Here is a 20,212-nt window from a genome sequence, read left to right on the forward strand (position 1 = left end):
CTCTGTCAAAACTTAAGAACTAATGCAATTTATCAGACTGTAATACTATTGGTAGCATTCTAATTTGTTCAATATTTCACTTAATTTGTTATTCTAGTTTTTTTTAATACCCCTTGTAACTGTTTCCATGGAACTTCAGCTAAATGGGTCAAAATGTGCTGGCCCTGATGTGTTCTCAATTAACCAGAATTCACTGTATATATCCCAAATCTGTGTGTCAAGGACTATAGTTTGATGGTGCAGCATTCCTTACTATGCACTAGTGCAGCTGCAAATGAATGCAATCCAACTCGTGTTCCACCAGGTATTGGAGGGCAGCACTGACTGGGGGGCCTGCCCCCAATCCTGTAGGATTTGTCAGGACTGTCAATCAGCTGATACTTAATCGGCATAAATTTACTTTCTTTATTTGCCTGTAAACTTTATCTTCATCTCCAAATCGGTTCTCTTGCTGGTTTCATTGTTTCTTTTTAGCTGCTGTGTTTTTTTTTGGAAGTTGGACCAGCTTCTGGTGGTGTTCTGTCAACTGCAGCTTCTTTCTAATCCATTTGTCCTTGCCATCATCCATACCTTTACAACTCGTGCAATGTACATTTTAATGTTTGACTATTCTACCCACCCAAGGCCCTTTTTCCAAATGTGAATTGTCCTGTTTTTTTTTAAGTCCTGAGCTGCTTTCTTGAACTGATGCAGTCCTTCCTGTAAGTTCTCCATTGTACTACTTGGAGAACTCCAGTCTTTACACAATCATATTAAAGCCGGGGTTCCCAACTTTTATGCTGTGGAGTCTTACCATTAACTGAGTGGTCTGTGGATCCTAGGTTGGGAACCCCTTGCTTTAAAGGAGCGTCCGGTAAAGGATGGTGAATGACTTGCAGATGTGTAGCCCATAAACCTGTATCCTTATTTGGTGGTAGAGGTCATTGGTTTGCAAACCAAAGGAGGAATGCAGCAGGAAGGAAATTGTAGACCGTTTAGCCTGAACAGTGATTGAGAAGTTGTTGGAGTCAATGGTTAAAGATGAGGTTATGGAGTACTTGGTGACACAGGACAAGATAGCGCAAAGTTGGCATGGCTTCCTTAAGGAAATTCTTGCCTGACAAATCTGTTGGAATTCTTTGAGGAGATTACAAGTAGGGTAGATAAAGGGGATGCAGTGGATGTTGGAAATTTGGACTTTCAGAAGGCCTTTGACAATGTGCCATACACATGAGGCCGCTTACCAAGCTAAGAGCCCATGTTATTACAGGATAGTTACTGGCATTTGAGACAGATGTGTTGAAATATCTTTTAGCTAGAGGTGGTGAATTTGTTACAATAGACAATAGGTGCAGAAGTAGACCATTCGGCCCTTCGAGCCTGCACCGCCATTTTGAGATCATGGCTGATCATCTACTATCAATACCTGGTTCCTGCCTTGTCCCCATATCCCTTGATTCCCCTATCCATAAGATATCTATCTAGCTCCTTCTTGAAAGCATCCAGAGAATTGGCCTCCACTGCCTTCTGAGGCAGTGCATTCCAGACCCCCTCAACTCTCTGGGAGAAGAAGTTTTTCCTTAACTCTGTCCTAAATGACCTACTCCTTATTCTCAAACCATGCCCTCTGGTACTGGATTCTCCCAGCATCTGGAACATATTTCCTGCCTCTGTCTTGTCCAATCCCTTAATAATCTTATATGTTTCAATCAGATCCCCTCTCAATCTCCTTAATTCCAGCGTGTACAAGCGCAGTCTCTCTAACCTCTCTGCGTATGACAGTCCGGACATCCCAGGAATTACCACAGGCAGCTGTGAAGGCCAGGTCATTGGGTAAATTTAAGGTGGAGATTGATAGGTTCTTGATTGGACACAACATCAAAGGTTACGGTGAGAAGGCTGGGGAGGGGGGAAGGATCTGCCATGATTGAATGGTGGAGCAGACTCAATGGACCAAATGGCCTAATTTTGCCCCTATGTCTTGTGGTCTTAAATGAGTGACGTTATCCCCTTTTGTTCAAGTGCCTGATGGTTAAGGGGTCGTAACTGTTCTTGATTCTGGTGGTGCGAGTCCTGAGGCTCTAGTATCTTTACCTGATTGCAGCAGTGAGAAAAGAGCGTGTCCTGGGTGGAGAAGATCCTTGATGAATGCTGCTTCTCTATGGCAACGTTTAATGGAGATGTGCTCAATGGTTGGGAGGGATTTACCTGTGAAACACTGGGCCAAATCCACTATCTTTTGTAAGATCTCCATTCAAAGGCATTGGTGTTCTTGTACCAGGCTGCTTTCCACCACACATCTATAGAAGCTTGCCAAGGTTTTCAATAACATGCTGAACCCCCACAGGCTCCTGAGGAAGTAGCCACGGTCGTGCTTTTGTCACACTAATATTTATATGACCCAGGAATTTAAAGTTATTAACCCTCTCCACCTCTGATCCTCCAATGATTGGTGACTGGCTTATGGACCTCTGGTTTCTCTCTCTTGAAGTCTGTAATCTGTTCCTTGGTCTTATTGAAATTGAGTGAGAGGCAGGAAAATGGGTTTGAGAGGGAATAATAAGCCAGCCATGATCAAACACTAGATCATACTTGGCTGTCGGAATGGTCTAACTCTGTTCTGATGTCTTGTGGTATTAGGTCAGTAGAAATGAAGTCTTTCTTGTTATTGATCTCGGTGGTTTAACATTATTTAAGAATTATTCAATGCCTTATTCTTGTAGTAGTGTACTCAGTGTTGGTGGACACTTGGGAACAAACGTGTCTTGTTATTGCAGTGTTGAAGCAATTTCATTTGCACTCGAACCCAAGCAACCTGAAGAGGAGCTGCCAGCTGCATTGGTATTTATAATAGAAATGATCTTTCTATAGTTTTGTTTAATCTGTATTTTGCCACACTTAATACCAAGATGGCATTGTCTATTTGTATAAAGGCTTCTGAAGAAGTTTGTAGGAACTCTCAAAATCCAACAAAAGTTTCCATCAGCTGTTCAGAGAATATGACTGTTGCTGCAATTAAACCACAAGCCTGCAAAACCTCAAGAAATCAAAGGAAAGGTCTGTGTATATATCTTGCTTCATAGGTCACTGAAGCTCAACATTGTTGCACGTTGCGTTCCGTTATTGTGCTGCTTTGAGTTTTCTGTACAAGATGTGTTGGTGTTGTAGAAAGTTTCTTTTAAACAGCAGTCAAGGATGTCTGGAGCAGGAATATTCCTTATTTCAGTAACACTATGTAAGAAAAATCTTTCAGTAGGCAGTATGAAGAAATAATGTGCTGTTGCATTTTTATAAAAACTACATAGAGTGGCAACAGCAGCCATTTCAAAACCCAGAGTATAATGATGTATCTATATAATTGTTTTTCAGATTAATCTAGTATCAGCTGAATTTGAAGAGCAAAAATTAACATGAAGTTGAGCTGGATAATATCTGACAACTGTACCCTTCAAATATAGCGACAATTTGTATTAACTTGAATAAACATTCCAAATTTGCAGAAACTTGCAAGTGCCTTTTTAAAAGGAAAAAAAAATACACATGTGGCACTCTGCAAGTCTTTGTCTCATCTTCGTAAGAACTGAAAAGCCCTGCTGCTGTTTCAGATACATCCCTTTCTTTCCTTGTCCTAAAACTATCATGTTGCTCTAGGCTGAGTTATTTTGGGACACAGTTTTGTTTCAATGAGATCACTTGTCATTCTTGATATAGACGTATTGGGCTTGATCCTTCTTTGTCATTAAACTGACTTTTCCATAAATTGTAAATAGCCGAGGCACCAGCAGTGATCACATAGTTACCAGGCTGGATATAAACTGCTAATCTGAGAATGGTATTTATCTAAGACCTGGCTCTTGATCCTCAGTATTAGTTTGGCACTCTTACTAAGTTGTATTGTGGAGTAACTAATTAGGTAGCATCTTGTTGAATATCTTCTATGTAATGCTGACTTTTTTTTACCCTCCCCATTGGCACTGCCTCTCCTACTGGCATATCCTACAGTTCTTGCACCTTTTTCCAGTTTGTGCTCTCTACTATGGTTTTGTTTGTGTTCACTTTTCCTCTCACTGCCCCCAGTATAACCTATCCCCATGGCACACTTTTGTGTCTTCACTGCTTTATTATAGAATGCAGTACATCCAAACAATGTCTTTTATCTATGCTACCAGTTGCATTTGAAGAAATACGAATAAATTGGTTAGCTGTGTTGCCAAATCGATAGGTGCATTTAATGTCAGAAATGTATACAAATACATCCTTTTCTTCGCAAACATCCACAAAAACAGAAGTGCCCCAAAGAATGAATGACAGTTAAATGTTAGAACCCCAAAGCCCCCCCAGCTTCCCCTCCCATGCATGAGCAGCAGCAAAGTGTCACACCCCCCCCCCCACCAGCAAAAAAGAATCTGCACCCTCCACCGAGCATTCAAGTGTGCGGCAAAGCATCAATAAAGGTAGACCTTCAGTAGCCCAAAGACTACTCGTTCACCTGGTTATTTGACATACCACAGGCTCTCTCATTCCCTAAGAAAGGGAAAAAGAGAAATTGTGTGTTCTAATAGCTTTTGTTTCTATAATTGATTCTTGACAGGCTTGATTTATCACCCCAAATTCCTGTGTCTTTTAAATTCTTGAATAGTAATGTTATAATTGCTGTTTTCCAAACTCTGAGTGAGACCTTTTTAAAAACTTCATGGAATTTTGCGGTAGTGGAAATGTGCATGGAATCGGAGGAGGTAATGGAGGTACTTAATGAATACTTCAGTGTTCACCAGGAAAAAAGATGGGGGTGACTTACAGTGGACTCTAATGCTTGAGTATATAGATATTAAGAAAGATGATGTGCTGGAGCTTTTGAAAAGCATTAAGTTAGATAAGTCACTGGGACTGGATGAGATGTACCCCAGTCCACTGTGAAGCAAGGGAGGACATTGCTGAACCTGTTGTGGTAATCTTTGTGTCATCAGTAGGGATGAGAGAAGTATTGGAGGGTTGCAAATGTTGTTCCCTTGTTCAAGAAAGGGAATAGAGATAACTCAGGAAACTATAGACCAGTGAGTTTGACTTCATTGGTGGACAAGTTGTGTGGAGAAGATCCTGAGAGGCAGGATGTATGAGCTTTTGGAGAAACATTATCTGATTAGGGATAGTCAGCATGGCTTTGTCAAGGGCAGGTTATGTCTTACAGGCCTGATTGAATTTTTGTAACAAAACACATTGAAGGTAGAGCAGTGGATGTAGTGTATATAGGTTTCAGTAAGGCATTTGATAAGGTTCCCCATGTAAGGCTCATTCAGAAAGTAATGAGGCATGGAATCCAAGGAGACCTTGCTTTGTGGATTCAGAATTGGCTTGCCCACAGAAGGCAAAGGGTGGATGTAGATGGTTTGTATTCTGCACAGAGGCCGGTGACCAATTGTGTTCCACAGGGATCTGACCCCTCCTCTTTTGTGATTTTTATAAATGACTTGGATGAAGAAGGAGAAGAATCGGTTAATAAGTTTGATGACAAAAGTTGGGGGTATTGTGGATAGTCTGGGGGGGGGTTGTCAGAGGTTACAGTGGGACATTGATGGGATGCAGAACTGGGCTGAGAAGTGGCACATGGAGCTCAACCCAGAAGTGTGAGATGGTTCATTTTGGTAAGTCCAATTTGAAGGTAGAGTATAAAACAAATGTTAAGACTCTTGGCTGTGTGGAGGATCTGAGAGATCTTGGGGTCAATGTTGATAGGACACTCAAAGCTGCTGCGCAGGTTGACAGTGTTGGTAAGAAGGCGTGTGGTGAGTTGGACTTCATCAATCATGCGTCTAAGTTCAAGAGCTGCGAGGTAATGTCATGGCTATATGAGACCTTAGTCGAACCCCACTTGGAGTATTGTGTTCAGTTCTGTTCATCTCACTACAGGAATGATGTGGATACTATAGAGAGTGCAGAGGAGACTTACACGGATGTTCCTGGGATTGGATGGCATACCTTGTGAGAATAGGTTGAGTGAACTTGGCCTTTTCTCCTTAGAGTGACGGAGGATGAGAGGTGACCTGATCGAGGTGTATAAGATGGGAGGCATTGATCGTGTGGATAGCCAGATGCTTTTTCCCAGGGCTGAAGTGGCTAGCAAGAGAAGGCATAGTTTTAAAGTGCAAGCAGGTAGAAGGGGGTTATTAGAGGTAAATTTTTCACACAGAGTGGTGGGTGTGTGGAATGCACTGTCGGCAACAGTGGTGGAAACAGATACAATAAGGTCTTTTAAGAGCCTTTTCGATAGGTACATGGAGCTTAGAAAAACTAGAGCTATGCACTAGGGAAATTCTAGGTGGTCTCTAGAGTAGGTTGCATGGTCTGCAGAACATTGTGGGCCAAAGAGATGTAATGTGCTGTACATTTCTGTGTTCTGCAGCCACTTCCTATGATGGGGTATCTGTTCTGGGAGTTTTTTAAAGCTTTAGACCAATTAATTTGCCTAGTACATCCTTATTAAATAAAATGTTTTGCATTCTCATTCTTTGTTTCTTGGCTGTTTTTTTTTTAAATGCCTATGGTAGAAAGTCTACAAAATACTTGCTTGACTAATCTGGCTTTTTTGTCTCCCTGTTAATTAATTTTCCTTCCTCAACTGACATTTTGTCGATCTTTTTTTTTGCAAACAACATTGGTTTAGAACAGTGCCGTTTAAAAATATTGGAACTATGTCATGCCCAGTGCTTAGAAATTCAGTGATTGGAAAAATGAGCAATAAAAGGGATGAGAAAGAAATGAAAGGGATTCACTCCCTGGTTTATTTTTTTAATGTGCCTGAAGGGAAACTAGGTAACGTTGGTGAGGGATGGGAATGTGTTATTTTGAAATGTAACTAAATGTCATGGTTTGAAGCTGAATAACTCCAGGTACTGAAATAGGACTTTGACACTTGATACTTTGATCATGTGTTTAATTTTCACAGATAATATTAATTCTGATAAAGTCAACTCTGCCAACCGGACTGATGGGTGAGTTTCTATATGATTTATTATGTTGGGTATTAACTGTCTGCTGAGCCTATTGTCCTAAAGCTTAAATGTGCTCATCTGTTATCTCTATTTAATGTACTATACTTCTATCTTCAAAAGTCAACTGATGGTTTACTGTTGTTCTGTATGCCTGACATCACAGGATTGTCATAATTGAATTTCCATCAAATATCTGGGAGACCAAAGTTCTTTGGTTCCATCCCAAAATAGACTGCCTGGTATGTCTGTATAGGATTGTAACTGAGCTCATCTTGGTATCCAATAGCACCTATTTTTATATCACTTGTCTATCATCTACCTTAACTTTGCTTGCCTGCATTGAAAACCACAATTATGGCTAGATCTATACTGCAACACTGGGCTGAGTAGCGTTGGCCATCTGTCGTTCTACCATATGAATGCCCATACTCCATTTACCCTTCATTTCTCTGCTGCAGTTCCCAGTTAAGCAGTACCTCAATTCTAAAATGTTCTTAAATCCTTTAATACCTTGTCCAGCTCTAACATTTGTCCTAGTCAGAGATTCTATCACTCAATGACAAATTTGGAGTAACTTGTACTGGCCAATAAACTTGAGTCTGTACATCTTTGAAATGTGGGAAGAAACTGAATGGTTAGTCAGATTGCAGATGTCACCAAACTTGATGATGATGGTGGAAAGTGATGAAGATTATCTAAGATTACAGCAGGCTCTAGCTCATCTGGGAAAAAGGCCCAATGAATGGCAGATGGGATTTGGGCAAACGTTAAGTGTTGTATTTTGGTAATGAAACTACAATGGGACTACCACAGTAAATGGCAGGATGATGGAGAGTTTTGTACAATTACCTACAGTAGTTCCCTGAAAGTGACAACACAGGTAGACAGGGTTGTGAAGGATGTTTGGCATGCTTGCTTCCATCAGAGTGAGTACTGGTGTAGGATCTTGTGAGGCAATTGTACAGGTCATTGTGTTCAGCTCTCATTGCCAAGCTAAAAGAAGGATGACATTATGCTGAAAAGTATGCAGAAATATTAATAAGGTTGTTACTGGGAGTCAAAAGGCTTGAATTACAAAGAAAAGCTGAGATTCCCCCCCTTCCATCTAACAGAGCATGAGTTTGAGGAATGACCTTGTAGGGGTATATAACATAATGAAGGTCAAAGATGAGTGGAACATCTAGTTTTTATCCCCAAGGTAGAGTATTACAAAGCTATAAAGTATTTAAAGAGAGAGGAGAATTTTATAAGACAGTGAAGGATGACACACAGGCTGATGGGAATGTGGAATTGGCTACCAGAAGAAGTGGTAGAGATGAGTACAGTTACAATATTTAAGACACTTAAACACGTACATGGATTTGATGCATTGAAAGGGGTATATGCCAAACCCAGGCAGTTGTGACTAGGTCAGATAGACATTGTGGTTGGGACGGACAAGTTGGACTGAAAGACTGTCTCTGTACTACATAACTATAACTAAACCCGTTACCATGGGGAGAAATGCACACTTAACACGGCACCTATGATTGCAACTGAACCCAGGTCTCCGAGAGGCATTGATTCTTCTAGCTTTGCCATTCTGCTACCTTGTCTCCTCACCTTTTCCATTTCTGCCTCTTAATCATCCCAAATTGCTTCACTTCATGATCTAGTGGCCAAGTTTAAAGTTCTGAAATTCCCTCTTTCCCAAATTCAGCTGCCTTTAAAACCAGCCTTGTCAGTCCAGTTTTTGGTCATCTGCCAGTTACTTTAAAATTTCACGAAGTAAAATTGTAAATTGGGCGGCAGTTGAGCTGATCCAAGGTGCTCCATGCAGAGCAGTTTGGTTCACTCGGTACCTTTATTGTAGCAACATCATTGTTGGTTTTTATCTGTTCTGCTTTGTATAGTGAAAGACTGAGAAATGCAGCTATGGTTGTATCAAAAGTTATTTTTGATGTCTATAAGAATCTATTTTCCCCATAAATGATTTTTCACAATTTGTGAGCTTGTGGATAATCATTGTATTATAGAAAACAATACCTGTTATTGTCTGATAAGAGGTAGGGGGCACAAAGTTTTGATTAAATTAAGACCAGTCTTTTAAAATGTCTGTGTAAAACTTGTATTAGAGAATAATCTCCCCCCCCCCCCATCCTCAACTGCCTTCATTGAATTGTGTAATAGCGATAGAACACTACAGCAGAGAAACAGGCCTTCAGCCCATCTAGTCTTTGCCAAAACATTTAAACTGCCTAGTTCCATCGACCTGCATGTGGACCATAACCCTCCATACCCCTCCCATCCAAATTCCTCTTAAATGTTGAAATCAGACCCACATCCACCACTTGCACTGGAAGCTCATTCCACACTTTCACCACCCTCTGAGTGAAGAAGTACCCCCTTAGGTTTGCCTTAAACATTTCAGCTGTCACCCTGAACTCGTGAAGTCTATTTTTACCTTGCCCAACCTCAGTGGAAAAAGCCTTGCATTTAGCCTATCTATACCCCTCATAATCTTACCTCTATTCCCTAGAATGGAGGGAATTTCAGGTAGATGGAGCTCATCCGCCTGGGAAGGCAGTCCATCTAAGAGAGGGAAAACTCTGATTTCAAACCTATGCTGCCTTATGGCCATACCCACTTGTGGGAAAGGCTTCAGGAGTAAACCCTGAGGACAAATCCGGAGCTGGAGTCCCTAAGGTAGTCTGACGTTGTCTTCAACCTCGTTCTAGCAACTCCTGCAACGTCACTGGTGCCAAGCTGTATTGGCCCTTGCCCTTCTGACAACATTGGTGGCTTGGAGAGGGGAGACTTGCTACTTGGGCAACTGCTGGTCTTCCATAGAATCTTGCCCAGGCTTGCACCCTGGAGAGGACACTCAGACTTTCCAGGCACAGATCCATGGTCTCGCGAGACTAACGAATGCCATCATCATCATTCCCTAGAACATAGAAGAAAGAGGAGAGACTTGATGACTTGAGTCCTAAACCATTTAAACTTTCCCTATAACTGAGGCTCTGAAGTCTTATAAATATTCTCTGCACTCTTACAATCTTATTTACATCTTTCCTGTAGGTAGGTGACCAGAACTGCACGCAATTCTCCAAATTGGCCTCACCGATGTCTTGACCACTCCTACACAACATCCTAACTCCTGTACTCGTATTTTAAATTATGAAGGCCGATGTGCCAAAAATTCTTTACAATCCCATCTACCTGATCTACCCATCTACCTAGCCACTTTGAAGGAATTGTGGATTTGTGTTCTGAGATCTGTTCTATTGCACTTCTCAGCTATACTGCTCACCATTTGAGTCCTACCCTGGTTTGCCCTCTTAAGTGCAATGCTTCAGTTATTTGCTTTAAATACCATCTGCCATTTTTTTTCAGGCCACTTTTAAAGCTGGTCCAGATCCCACTGCAAGGTTCCATAGCCTGCCTTGATGTCCATTATGCATTCAATCTTGGTGTCATCTGCAAATTTGCTGATCTGATTTACTACGTTATCATCTAGATTGTTGATATAGATGACAGATAACAATGAAGCTAGCACTGGTTCCTGTGGCACATCATTAATCACAGACCTCCTGTCAGAGGCAACAATTTATTACCACTCTCTGGCTTCTCCCGCAAAGCTAGTGTAGTCTAATTTACTACCTCATCCTGAATGCCAAGCAACTGAACATTCTTGGTCAGCCTCCCGTACAGGACCTTGTCAAAGGACTTGCTAAAGTCCATGTAAACGCTATTCACCACCTTGCCTTCATCAACTTTATTTAGTAACTTCCTCAAAATTGTATAAAACCGGTTAGACATGAGTTGTCAAGCACAAAACCAAGTTGACTATCCCCATTCAGTCTTTGTCTACCAATGCTTGTATATCCAGTGTTAATGATTTTCCATCCTGAAAAGTATCACAGCTATTGCTGTAAAATTAAAATGTTATTCTTTGGTTGTGGCAAAAAGATCAATATTTAAATACCTTTTGAAGGAAAGAATATGATTTTAAACTAGTGTGCGCTAAAGCATGGGTATGGAAAACAGTTGTTACAGAATCTTGTTGATTATCCGATACAAAACTTCATTGGCTTCTTGTGTTGCTTTGTCTCAGGTGTAAGAATAGTTGCAAACAAGGAGTGGAAGGTGAACCTAGTGATCCTGGGGTATTAAGCAGTGAGGACCTTTTATTGAAAGGGCCTGCTTCACCATCTGCCAGTAAGGTAATTCTTGAACATGATTTTTCATAATATCTGCATTACTTAAAGATTTCCTTGTAAAACTTTCCTATTGAAAATGAGTGGAACAGAAGAATGTTTTTATTTATTCATCTTGTACTTGTCAGTAAACAATGGTCTCATATACCTGTGTATATATTTTCCCTTGTTTTCAGAATATGGGCCCTGTACATAGAGGTGTTGAGGGGAATAAGCAGGTTGATTCTTTGGCCAAAAAGGCTGTTAAAAGTTCATCTGTGGATATAGACCTTCTACTTAGCAAATCAGGAGCTAAGAATTGGGAGGTTATGGCAAGACTTGTGGGATAATGGGCATAAGGGGGTGACACATTTACAGAGTACATAAAAGTGATGGGAGAAGGGAAGAAATTATATTGACTTAGAATTGGGCATACTGTGCTTAATTATTCCTTGTATCTTGTTGGAAAACATCACTGGGGTGTGTTGGTGTTATTGTTATTATGAAACATGTCATTGTGAAACACACAAGGTTGAAAGAAAGCAAATACAGGCTACACTACTAGCTTTGGGGGTTTTGGGGTGTAAAGTAATGGAAGTAATTTTTAAAAAATTTAATTTGTAATACTTCATTATTTACAATCTACAGGGCTCTTTGTGGTAATTTAGTTTTCATTTGATAAAGAACTAGAAGGGGTTTTATTTCCCAACTCTCCTAAACCGCACTCCAGTCCAGTTGGTGGCGGTAAAGCACCTTAAGTTGGGCTGGCAAACACCGTTAAAAGTCAGAAGAATACAGCAAAATTTGTCTATTGATATTATGCCACTTCTGCAGAAGAATAGTTTATCCATTCCTTTTTTCAATGTACCTTTTTGTTTCAGTTTTTATATTTATAATTTTGGCAATTATGAAAAGACCAATGTATTTTGCAGCATTATTAAATAGTTTCATAAGGGGAAATTATTTTCATTCTAGTAAACACCTTCTAAAGACAATTGGTAGCTTTGTCTAAAACTGGAATGGTTTTAAAGTTGGGAATGAATTTTATTCCATGTTCAGTACAGGTGTGTTTTAACTATATCCACATGGCATGCAAATTGGCACATTTTTATTTGGCAATACAGCACAGAGCTGATCCTTTGAGCTATGCCACACCAGCAACCACTCATTTAACCCTAACCTAATCACAGGACAATTTATAATGACCAATTAACCTAGCCAGTACGTCTTTAGACTGTGGGAGGAAACCAGAACACTAGGGAAACCCACACATTCCACGGGGAGGATGTACAGACTCCCTACAGAAGTGATCTCTGAACTCTGGAAAATCCTGAGCTGTAATAGAGTCGTGCTAACTGCTACACCACTGTGGCGCCCAAGGTGGTTTTCTAGATGATTCAACCAAACATTGCACAAACTTGTTGCAAGCAGTTCAGAATAATTAGTTATTGAAGGCTGTTGTTCCATTCAGTGGTAAAGCCCTTAATCTTCATTCATTTACTGTTTGAAAATTAGCTTTTTATTTCCTTTCGTTGGTTAGAATGCATACCTTTTTTGTGTTTTAAATCTGCGCCTATTCCTATTAAAAATTCTTTTTAATCTGTATGTTCTTATGCCAATTTAATAAGTAAGACAAACGGTACTCAATTTATTTGCTTTTCTTTCAATGAACTATTTTTTGGGGTGGACTGAAATCTATTGCTTTGTTTCCTTTCATACCCTATTGAAAATCTCTTTTTAACCCTGCCTTCATTACTTTTTGAAATGGAAATTAGTCATAGTTCCTGATATAAACAAGTGGCATTTCAGGAACACCATACGAAATGGTGTAAACTCTATTGATTTATAGAACTTGTACTCTTATTATTCAGCTTGTATTAAATTTATGCAGTACTTTATACAATTAGTGTTTAAATAAACACACTTGTGCTTCAAAAACAATTTTATTGGTTCAAGATGCCTTATTGTTTTCAAAATTAATCGCTTATTTTTTTTTAACAGCTTTAGACAGTTGATTTTTAAAATATTTTCTGGTTCCTCAACACCCATGTCCTGTGAATTAACCCAAATAAGTTTTTGCTTCTGTAGGTGGTTCAGTCGAAGCACACAAAATTTTTTCATGCAGTTCAGAACAATCAGTTATTCAAAACTCCTGTTTCTGTTGGCCGTTCAATGGTGAAGTCCTTTATTTTGCGCAAGACTCCAGTGAAAGTTGATGCCAAGGTACTGTATGTTTGTACTGCCTTAATGGTTTCATTCTCACAAATAGGTCTGAAGAAGTACAGCCTAATAATCTCAGCTGGATTTGTCACTTGCTGCTAGTGAATTTTTTATGTTAGTCTTTGTGTACCAATACTTTGTCTTAATTTCTGTCTATTGATCATCGTTATGTGTCGTGTCGAATGATGTGGGTGGTCATGGTCTATGATCAGGATTGTTCTGAGCAAATTTTTCTATAGAAGTGATTTTTGCCATTCCCTTCTGACTTGTAAAGACAGTGCCCAGGTGAAGCTAGTCATTACTAGTACTCATCAGAGATTGGCGTCAGTGGTTGCATAACCAGGACATGTGAGCAGCTGGTGCATATCATGTGACCATCCACCACCTGCTCCAAAGGTTTCACGTGACCCTGATCAGGGGACTAAGCAGGTGTTACACCTTGCCCAAGAGTCGGGCTAGCGAAGGGAAGGAGCATCTTCTACCTCATTTGGTAGAGACATATCTCCATTGTGTTTATTGAAATCTTTTATAAACCTACCAACTCTAACCCCATAACTTATAAAAGCATTATTCCCCTTTCTCGGTGCCTTTTGTCTGTTCTGCATCTGTTCTCACGCTGAGGCTTTCCTTTTGAAAACATCTGAGATGTCCTCCTCCTTCAAAGAACATGGTTTCCCTTCCTCCACCATTGATGCTGCGCTCACCCACATCTCGTCTATTTCCCAGACATCTGCCCTCACACCATTTTCTTGCTACCTTAACCAGAGTAGAGTTCTTATCCCACTTGTCCTTGACTACCATCCTATGAACCTCTGCATCCAGCATATCATTCTCTGCAACTTCCAGTCTACAACAGGATCCTACCACCATACACATCTTTACCTCCTGTCGTCCCTCCCCCGTTCTCCACTTTCTGCAGGGATTGCTGTCTCTGATTTCCCCTGTCCATTTGTCTCTGCCCACTGATCTCTTTCCTGACACTGCATGTGGAACAAGTGCTACATTTGCCCATGCACCACCTCCCTCACCACCATTAAGGCCTCAACTAGTCCTTCTAGGTGAGGTAGTACTTCACTCGCAGTTCTGCTTACCGTATCCTGTGTTCCCAGTGCCGCCACCTCTACGTTGGTGAGACCCGAAGTAGATTGGGGAGGGACTGCTTTGTTGAGCACCTTTGCTCCATCTGCCACAGGGAGGATTTCCCAGTGGCCAACCATTTTTATTGTCCTCTATTCCCATTCCAATATATTGGGCCATGGCGGCCTCTGCTGAGGCTACTCAGGATAGCGGAACAATGCCTCATGTCAACTGGATAGCCTCCAACCTGATGGCATGAATATTGATTTTCTTAATTTCCTGTAGCTTTTCTGTAGCCCTCTCTCTTCCACCCCCTCCCCACTTCTCCTTCTCCTCACCTGCTTATCGTACTCCCTCCTTTTCCCTTCTTTCTCTCATAGTCCACTCTCCTATCAGATTCCTCCTTCAGCCCTTGCCTTTTCTACGTATCACTTCCCCTCCCGCATCCACGTGGGTTTCCCATTCACTTTTCAGCTTGTACTCCTTCCCCCTTCCTTTCCAGTCCTTGTCTCAGCCCGAGACATCGACTGCTTATTCATTTCTTTAGTTGCTGCTTGACCCGAGTTCCTCGAGCATTTTGTGTGTACTACTCTGGAGTTCCAGCACCTGTAGAATCTTTGTAGTCATTTAATAATTTTTTTTTAAATGCCAGTGTACCAGTGTATACATGCAATAAAACTATATGTAAAGATCCTTTTTGAGGGGTGATATGAATAAGCTTACAGTATTTTTGTAACATCTTGGCATTTCTGATTTTTTTGAGCCTGGAACTAAAGGAGTCCTATATAAATGAAAAGCAACAGCTGAATGTTGAAAGTAGCTAAAAACAGATGAATCCCAGCTTTGCACGTTTGAAAGTATTTACATGTAAATACTTCATACACTTGTGCCATTTTCCAAAGCATGATTTTCATAATGTAGTAATAGTAATTAAAGCCTGAGCTTTTTAAAAATATTCAGTTAGTTCAAGAGGTAACATGTGGATTGATAATCGATTTGGTTTTAATGTGAGGAGAGTTGATGCTGGCACTGTGATTAAATGTGCACTCACACAATGGTAACAGTTAATTTATAGTACATGAGGAATAATGTATCTAGTTTATAGTATACGGTTTATAATTGTGCGGTATATAATTTAGGAGATGGTCCATAAGGCAAACCTTAAAAAACAAGAGCAAGAAGGAAAAAGAATACAGAAACCAGAGGAAGAGAAAAAACACAAATTGGGAGAGTTTAAAAAGTAAGCACATTCAAGTTTGATTGCCGTTTCCCATTCTGAACCAGCTGTGCATTAGAATACATTCTGATAAAACTGATCATGATTATAATTACTTGCCATGACTGTTGCCAGTTTATCTTCTGTTGCTGCTTGCCCCAGAAATCTCCCCCTTGCCCTGCCAGTTACAGTTACAACTGTGATGCAATTACAAGTGAAATTTTGATTTTTTTTTTTGCTAATTCTCTTTGAAACAAACCATTGAATCACATTTCTTGCTAGAATTGCTTGATTTCTTTTGCTTGTGGAATTTCACAAGATTTTGTATGTATTTAAGTTAAACTATGAATTGTTGTTATTAGATGACTGCACCTTTTTTCTGCAAAGTTCTAAGTATGACCAGGATATTAGTATATTAGTCCGATGTATAATTCTCCGTAACTTCCGCCACCTCCAACGGGATCCCACTACCAAACACATTTTTCCCTCCCTCCCCCCCCCCCCACTTTCTGCTTTTCGCAGGGATCGTTCCCTACACGACTCCCATATCCACTCGTCCCCCCCATCCCTTCCCACCGATCTTCCTCCTGGCATTTATCTTTGTAAACGGAACAAGTGCTACACCTGCCCTTACACTTCCTCCCTCACCACCATTCAGGGCCCCAGACAGTCCTTCCAGGTGAGGCGACACTTCACCTGTGAGGCTGGTGTGGTATACTGCGTCCGGTGCTCCCGGTGTGGCCTTTTATATATTGGTGAGACCCGACGCAGACTGGGAGACCGTTTCGCTGAACACCTACGCTCTGTCTGCCAGAGAAAGCAGGATCTCCCAGTGGCCACACATTTTAATTCCACGTCCCATTCTCATTCTCATATGTCTAGCCATGGCCTCCTCTATTGTCAAAATGAATCCAAACTCAGGTTGGAGGAACAACACCTTGTATACTGGCTGGGTAGCCTCCAACCTGATGGCATGAACATTGACTTCTCTAACTTCCGTTAATGTCCCTCCTCCCTTTCTTAACCCATCCCTGACATATTTAGTTGTTTGCCTGTTCTCCATCTCCCTCTGGTGCTCCCCCCCTTTCTTTCTCCTGTGGCCTCCCGTCCCATGATCCTTTCCCTTATCCATCTGTGTATCACTTTCACCAATCACCTTTCCAGCTCTTAGCTTCATCCCACCCCCTCCGGTCTTCTATCATTTCGCATCCCCCCCCCCCCCCCCACTACTTTCAAATCTCTTACTATCTTTCCTTTCGGTTAGTCCTGACGAAGGGTCTCGGCCCGAAACTTCGACAGTGCTTCTCCCTATAGATGCTGCCTTGCCTGCTGTGTTCTACCAGCATTTTGTGTGTGTTGTTTCCAGGATATTAGTGTTGTGTATGAGTACATTAAGGTGTTTAGAGGTTGAGGAGTAAGTGTTGGGCCTTGTATTAAGGTGAGAAGTCCCCAATGGTTGATAGGATTTACCACAGGTTTTTGAAGGAGGCAAGAGACAAGATTGCTGGGTCCTTGACCATTTTCTTCATGTCTTCCCTAGCCACAGGCAAGGTCCTGGAGGACTAGTGAGTGGCTAATGTTGTACTTTTATTTAAGGAGAGAACAAGGGGAAAATATGGGGAACCATAGACCAGTGAGTTTCATGTTACTGGTAGGGAAATTGCTGGAGAAAATTCTTGGATAAAGATATGAGCATTTGAAATAGCTGTGGCCTAATTGGGGAGAACCAGCATGGCTTTGTGTGGGACATGTCGTGTCTTACCAACTTGGAAGGTTTTTTTTGACAAAGTGTCAAGAGCGATTGAAGGTAGAGCAATGGATGTTTGCTACATGGATTTTAGTAAGGAGTTTAACAAAGTCCCTCATGGACACTAATTCAGAAGCTTAAGATGCATGGGGTCCATGACAAATTGTTTGCATTCAGAATGGGTTTGCACATAGAAGACAGAGTAGTGGTTGAAGGGACTTGCTTGAGCTGGTGGTCTGTAATCAGTGGTATTCTACAGGGGTCTGCTGTTTGTGAGGTATGTAAATGACCTGGATGAAAATGTAGACTAAGTTTGTGGATGATGCCAAGATTGGCAGTGTCATGTATAGTGTAGAAGACTGACAAAGTATACAGTGTGATTATAGATGAGTTGCAGATAGGGGCAGGGAAATTGCAGAAGGAATTTAACCCAGATAAATGTTGAGGTGTTGCACCTTGGTAGAGCAAACACAAGGAGACGGTCCACTGTTAAGGGCAAGATCCTGAGCAGAGATCTTGTGATCCAAGTTCATAACTCCTTGTAAGTGGCTTCACAGGTCGATAGAGTGGTTGAGAAGGCTTACGGAATGCTTGCTTTTATTAGTTGAGGCATTGAGTGCAAAAGTCCGGAGGTTGACTTGCAACTTTATAAAACTCAGGTTAGGCTACATCTTCAGTGTTGCACACAGTTCTGGTCACCCCACTCTTGGAAGGATGTTGAGGCTTCAGAGAGGGTGCAGGAGAGGTTTACCAGGGTGTTGCCAGGTTTAGAGGGCACGTGCTACCATGAGAGACTGGATAAACGTGTTGCTTTTTTTTCTGAAACAGTGGAGGCTGAGAGGAGATTTGTTAGAAATTTGCATGATCCGAGAGGCATAGATTGAGTAGACAGAGTACCTTTTTCCCAGGGTAGAAACACCAGAGGATGTGCATTGAAGGTGAGGGGGTAGGTTGAAAGGAGATGTGAGGGGTAAGTTTATTTTTCTTTTTACTCAGTGGTGGATGCCTGGAGTACACTGTCTGGTTTGGTGGTAGAGGCAAGTACATTTAAAAGACATTTGGTTAGGCACATGGATATAAGGAAGATGGAGGGATGTAGACATTATGTAGGTAGGAGGGATTAGTGTTTGTGTGTTGGTTCTGCAAAGTTTTGTGGGCCAAGTGGCCTGTTTCTGTGCTGTACTGTTCAATAATTTCATATTTTACCCCCTCAGAAAACAAGAGCTACGGCTGAAACATGTTTTAGAAGCTCGTACCAGAGTTGAGCAGCAAGAGGGGAAAAAGAAAAAGAAAATTGAACAAAAGCATTTGCAAACTGATAATAAAAAGGTATTGTATGATACCAAAGGCGCACGCTTGCAGCTTGCTTCCTCCTGGAGGAATAATTGGGGTAGTATTAATGGACATATTAGTAAGAAAAGGGAAATTTTGCTGGGGATGAGGTAATATGGTGGGGAATGAGATTAACAGGATTGCTCTGAGAACTGATTCTCAGTTCATTCACCCATCAATTCCTTAATGAAATGTGACAGTGTTCCTACCTAGACAGTGTATTGAAAGTGCTCAAAGCAAAATATTGTACCTGCCTGACGTGTTCTGTTGTATCTTGGTCACCTAGTGCAATATGCTTTGTATCATTGCAGTTGCGCAAGGAGAAATTGTCTGAAGAGAGGGCAAAAAAACTAACTCTTAAGAAGACAGAGGGAGAGTCTCAAAAGTGCCAAGAGGAAGACAGACAACGGAGATTACTGCAGACGGTAAACACAAGATTCTGCAGATGCTGGAAATCTTGAGCAACACAAAGCAAGATGGAGGAACTTGACAAGTCGGGCAGCATCCATGGAGGGCAATAAGTGGTTAACTGGGCAGATCTCTTCAGGACTGGAAAGGAAGCTGGTAGAAGCCAGAGTAAGAAGGTGGGGATGGGTGAGATTAGGTGATAGGTTAGGCCAGATGAGGGGAAAGATAGATGGGGGAGAAACAGAGGGTGGGGTGGTAATGTGGAGAAGAAGGTGCGAGAGAAAAAGCTGGATCCCTTCGCCCTTTTCCAAAATATCTCTACCCAAAATATCAACTCTACAGATGCTCCTGACTTGTTGATTGCTACAGATGGTATTGCATTGAAGAACCTTTATTAACAAATTAAATTTTCTAGCCTCTCATAACCTGCAGATGACATAAAAATACAGTAGAATATAATAACTTGGAAGGCAAATAGAGTTTAATTCTGTCAAGCGTGAAGTGATTCATTTTGTGAGAGCACTATCCCTCACTAGTGAACACAACATTGTGTCAGAAGTGGTTGGTCATCGATGAATTGGTACTATAGACCAAGTGAGATCCCCAACTAGGAAAGTATAATAAGGAGGTTTATTATTTAATATATCTATGAAAAATATCCAGAGACTTGTCAACTTTAAACTGCTTAAACTAGTTTGTCAGCTGGTGCCTGAAGGTGCATGCAAATAGCAAAGGGCCAGGGTTGCTAGGCAACACCTTTCAAACAACACCCAGGAGTGGATGCATTATAGTAATCTGTGGGCCTCTAGCCTAGGGAAGTGCACAGAGACAGACACTGCAGAGCTCAGAAGTCAGTGAAACTCAGAAAGGACTTTTGTGGTCCAAATAAACAAACAGGAAAATGGAGCAGATACCTGCAGTATTTACTTGCCTAATAAAGCCCCCCCCCCCCCCCACCGAAACATTTGATTTCTCTAAACCAGGCGACTTTGCGAGAAGGCCCAAATGCTTTGAGAAGTTTAGGGTTGTAAGTAATCTCACCTGGGCTTCAAAAGAACATGGAGTA

General features: G+C 41.2%; 1 protein-coding gene across 5 annotated transcripts in view; it reads left to right on the forward strand.

Moving 5' to 3' along the window:
- Positions 1 to 20,212, forward strand: part of LOC132397196 (inner centromere protein-like) — a 76,667-nt gene that overhangs the window by 34,236 nt on the left and 22,219 nt on the right. For all 5 annotated transcript variants that reach the window (XM_059975630.1, XM_059975627.1, XM_059975626.1 and 2 more), the window contains exons 6-13: positions 2,757 to 2,820; positions 2,913 to 3,036; positions 6,923 to 6,968; positions 11,065 to 11,173; positions 13,235 to 13,369; positions 15,583 to 15,683; positions 18,621 to 18,735; positions 19,050 to 19,163. In XM_059975630.1, the coding sequence (XP_059831613.1) occupies positions 2,757 to 2,820; positions 2,913 to 3,036; positions 6,923 to 6,968; positions 11,065 to 11,173; positions 13,235 to 13,369; positions 15,583 to 15,683; positions 18,621 to 18,735; positions 19,050 to 19,163 (808 nt within the window). The remainder of the gene's footprint in view (positions 1 to 2,756; positions 2,821 to 2,912; positions 3,037 to 6,922; positions 6,969 to 11,064; positions 11,174 to 13,234; positions 13,370 to 15,582; positions 15,684 to 18,620; positions 18,736 to 19,049; positions 19,164 to 20,212) is intronic.

This window comes from Hypanus sabinus, chromosome 7 (assembly GCF_030144855.1).
Source record: "Hypanus sabinus isolate sHypSab1 chromosome 7, sHypSab1.hap1, whole genome shotgun sequence".
NCBI lineage: Eukaryota > Metazoa > Chordata > Chondrichthyes > Myliobatiformes > Dasyatidae > Hypanus > Hypanus sabinus.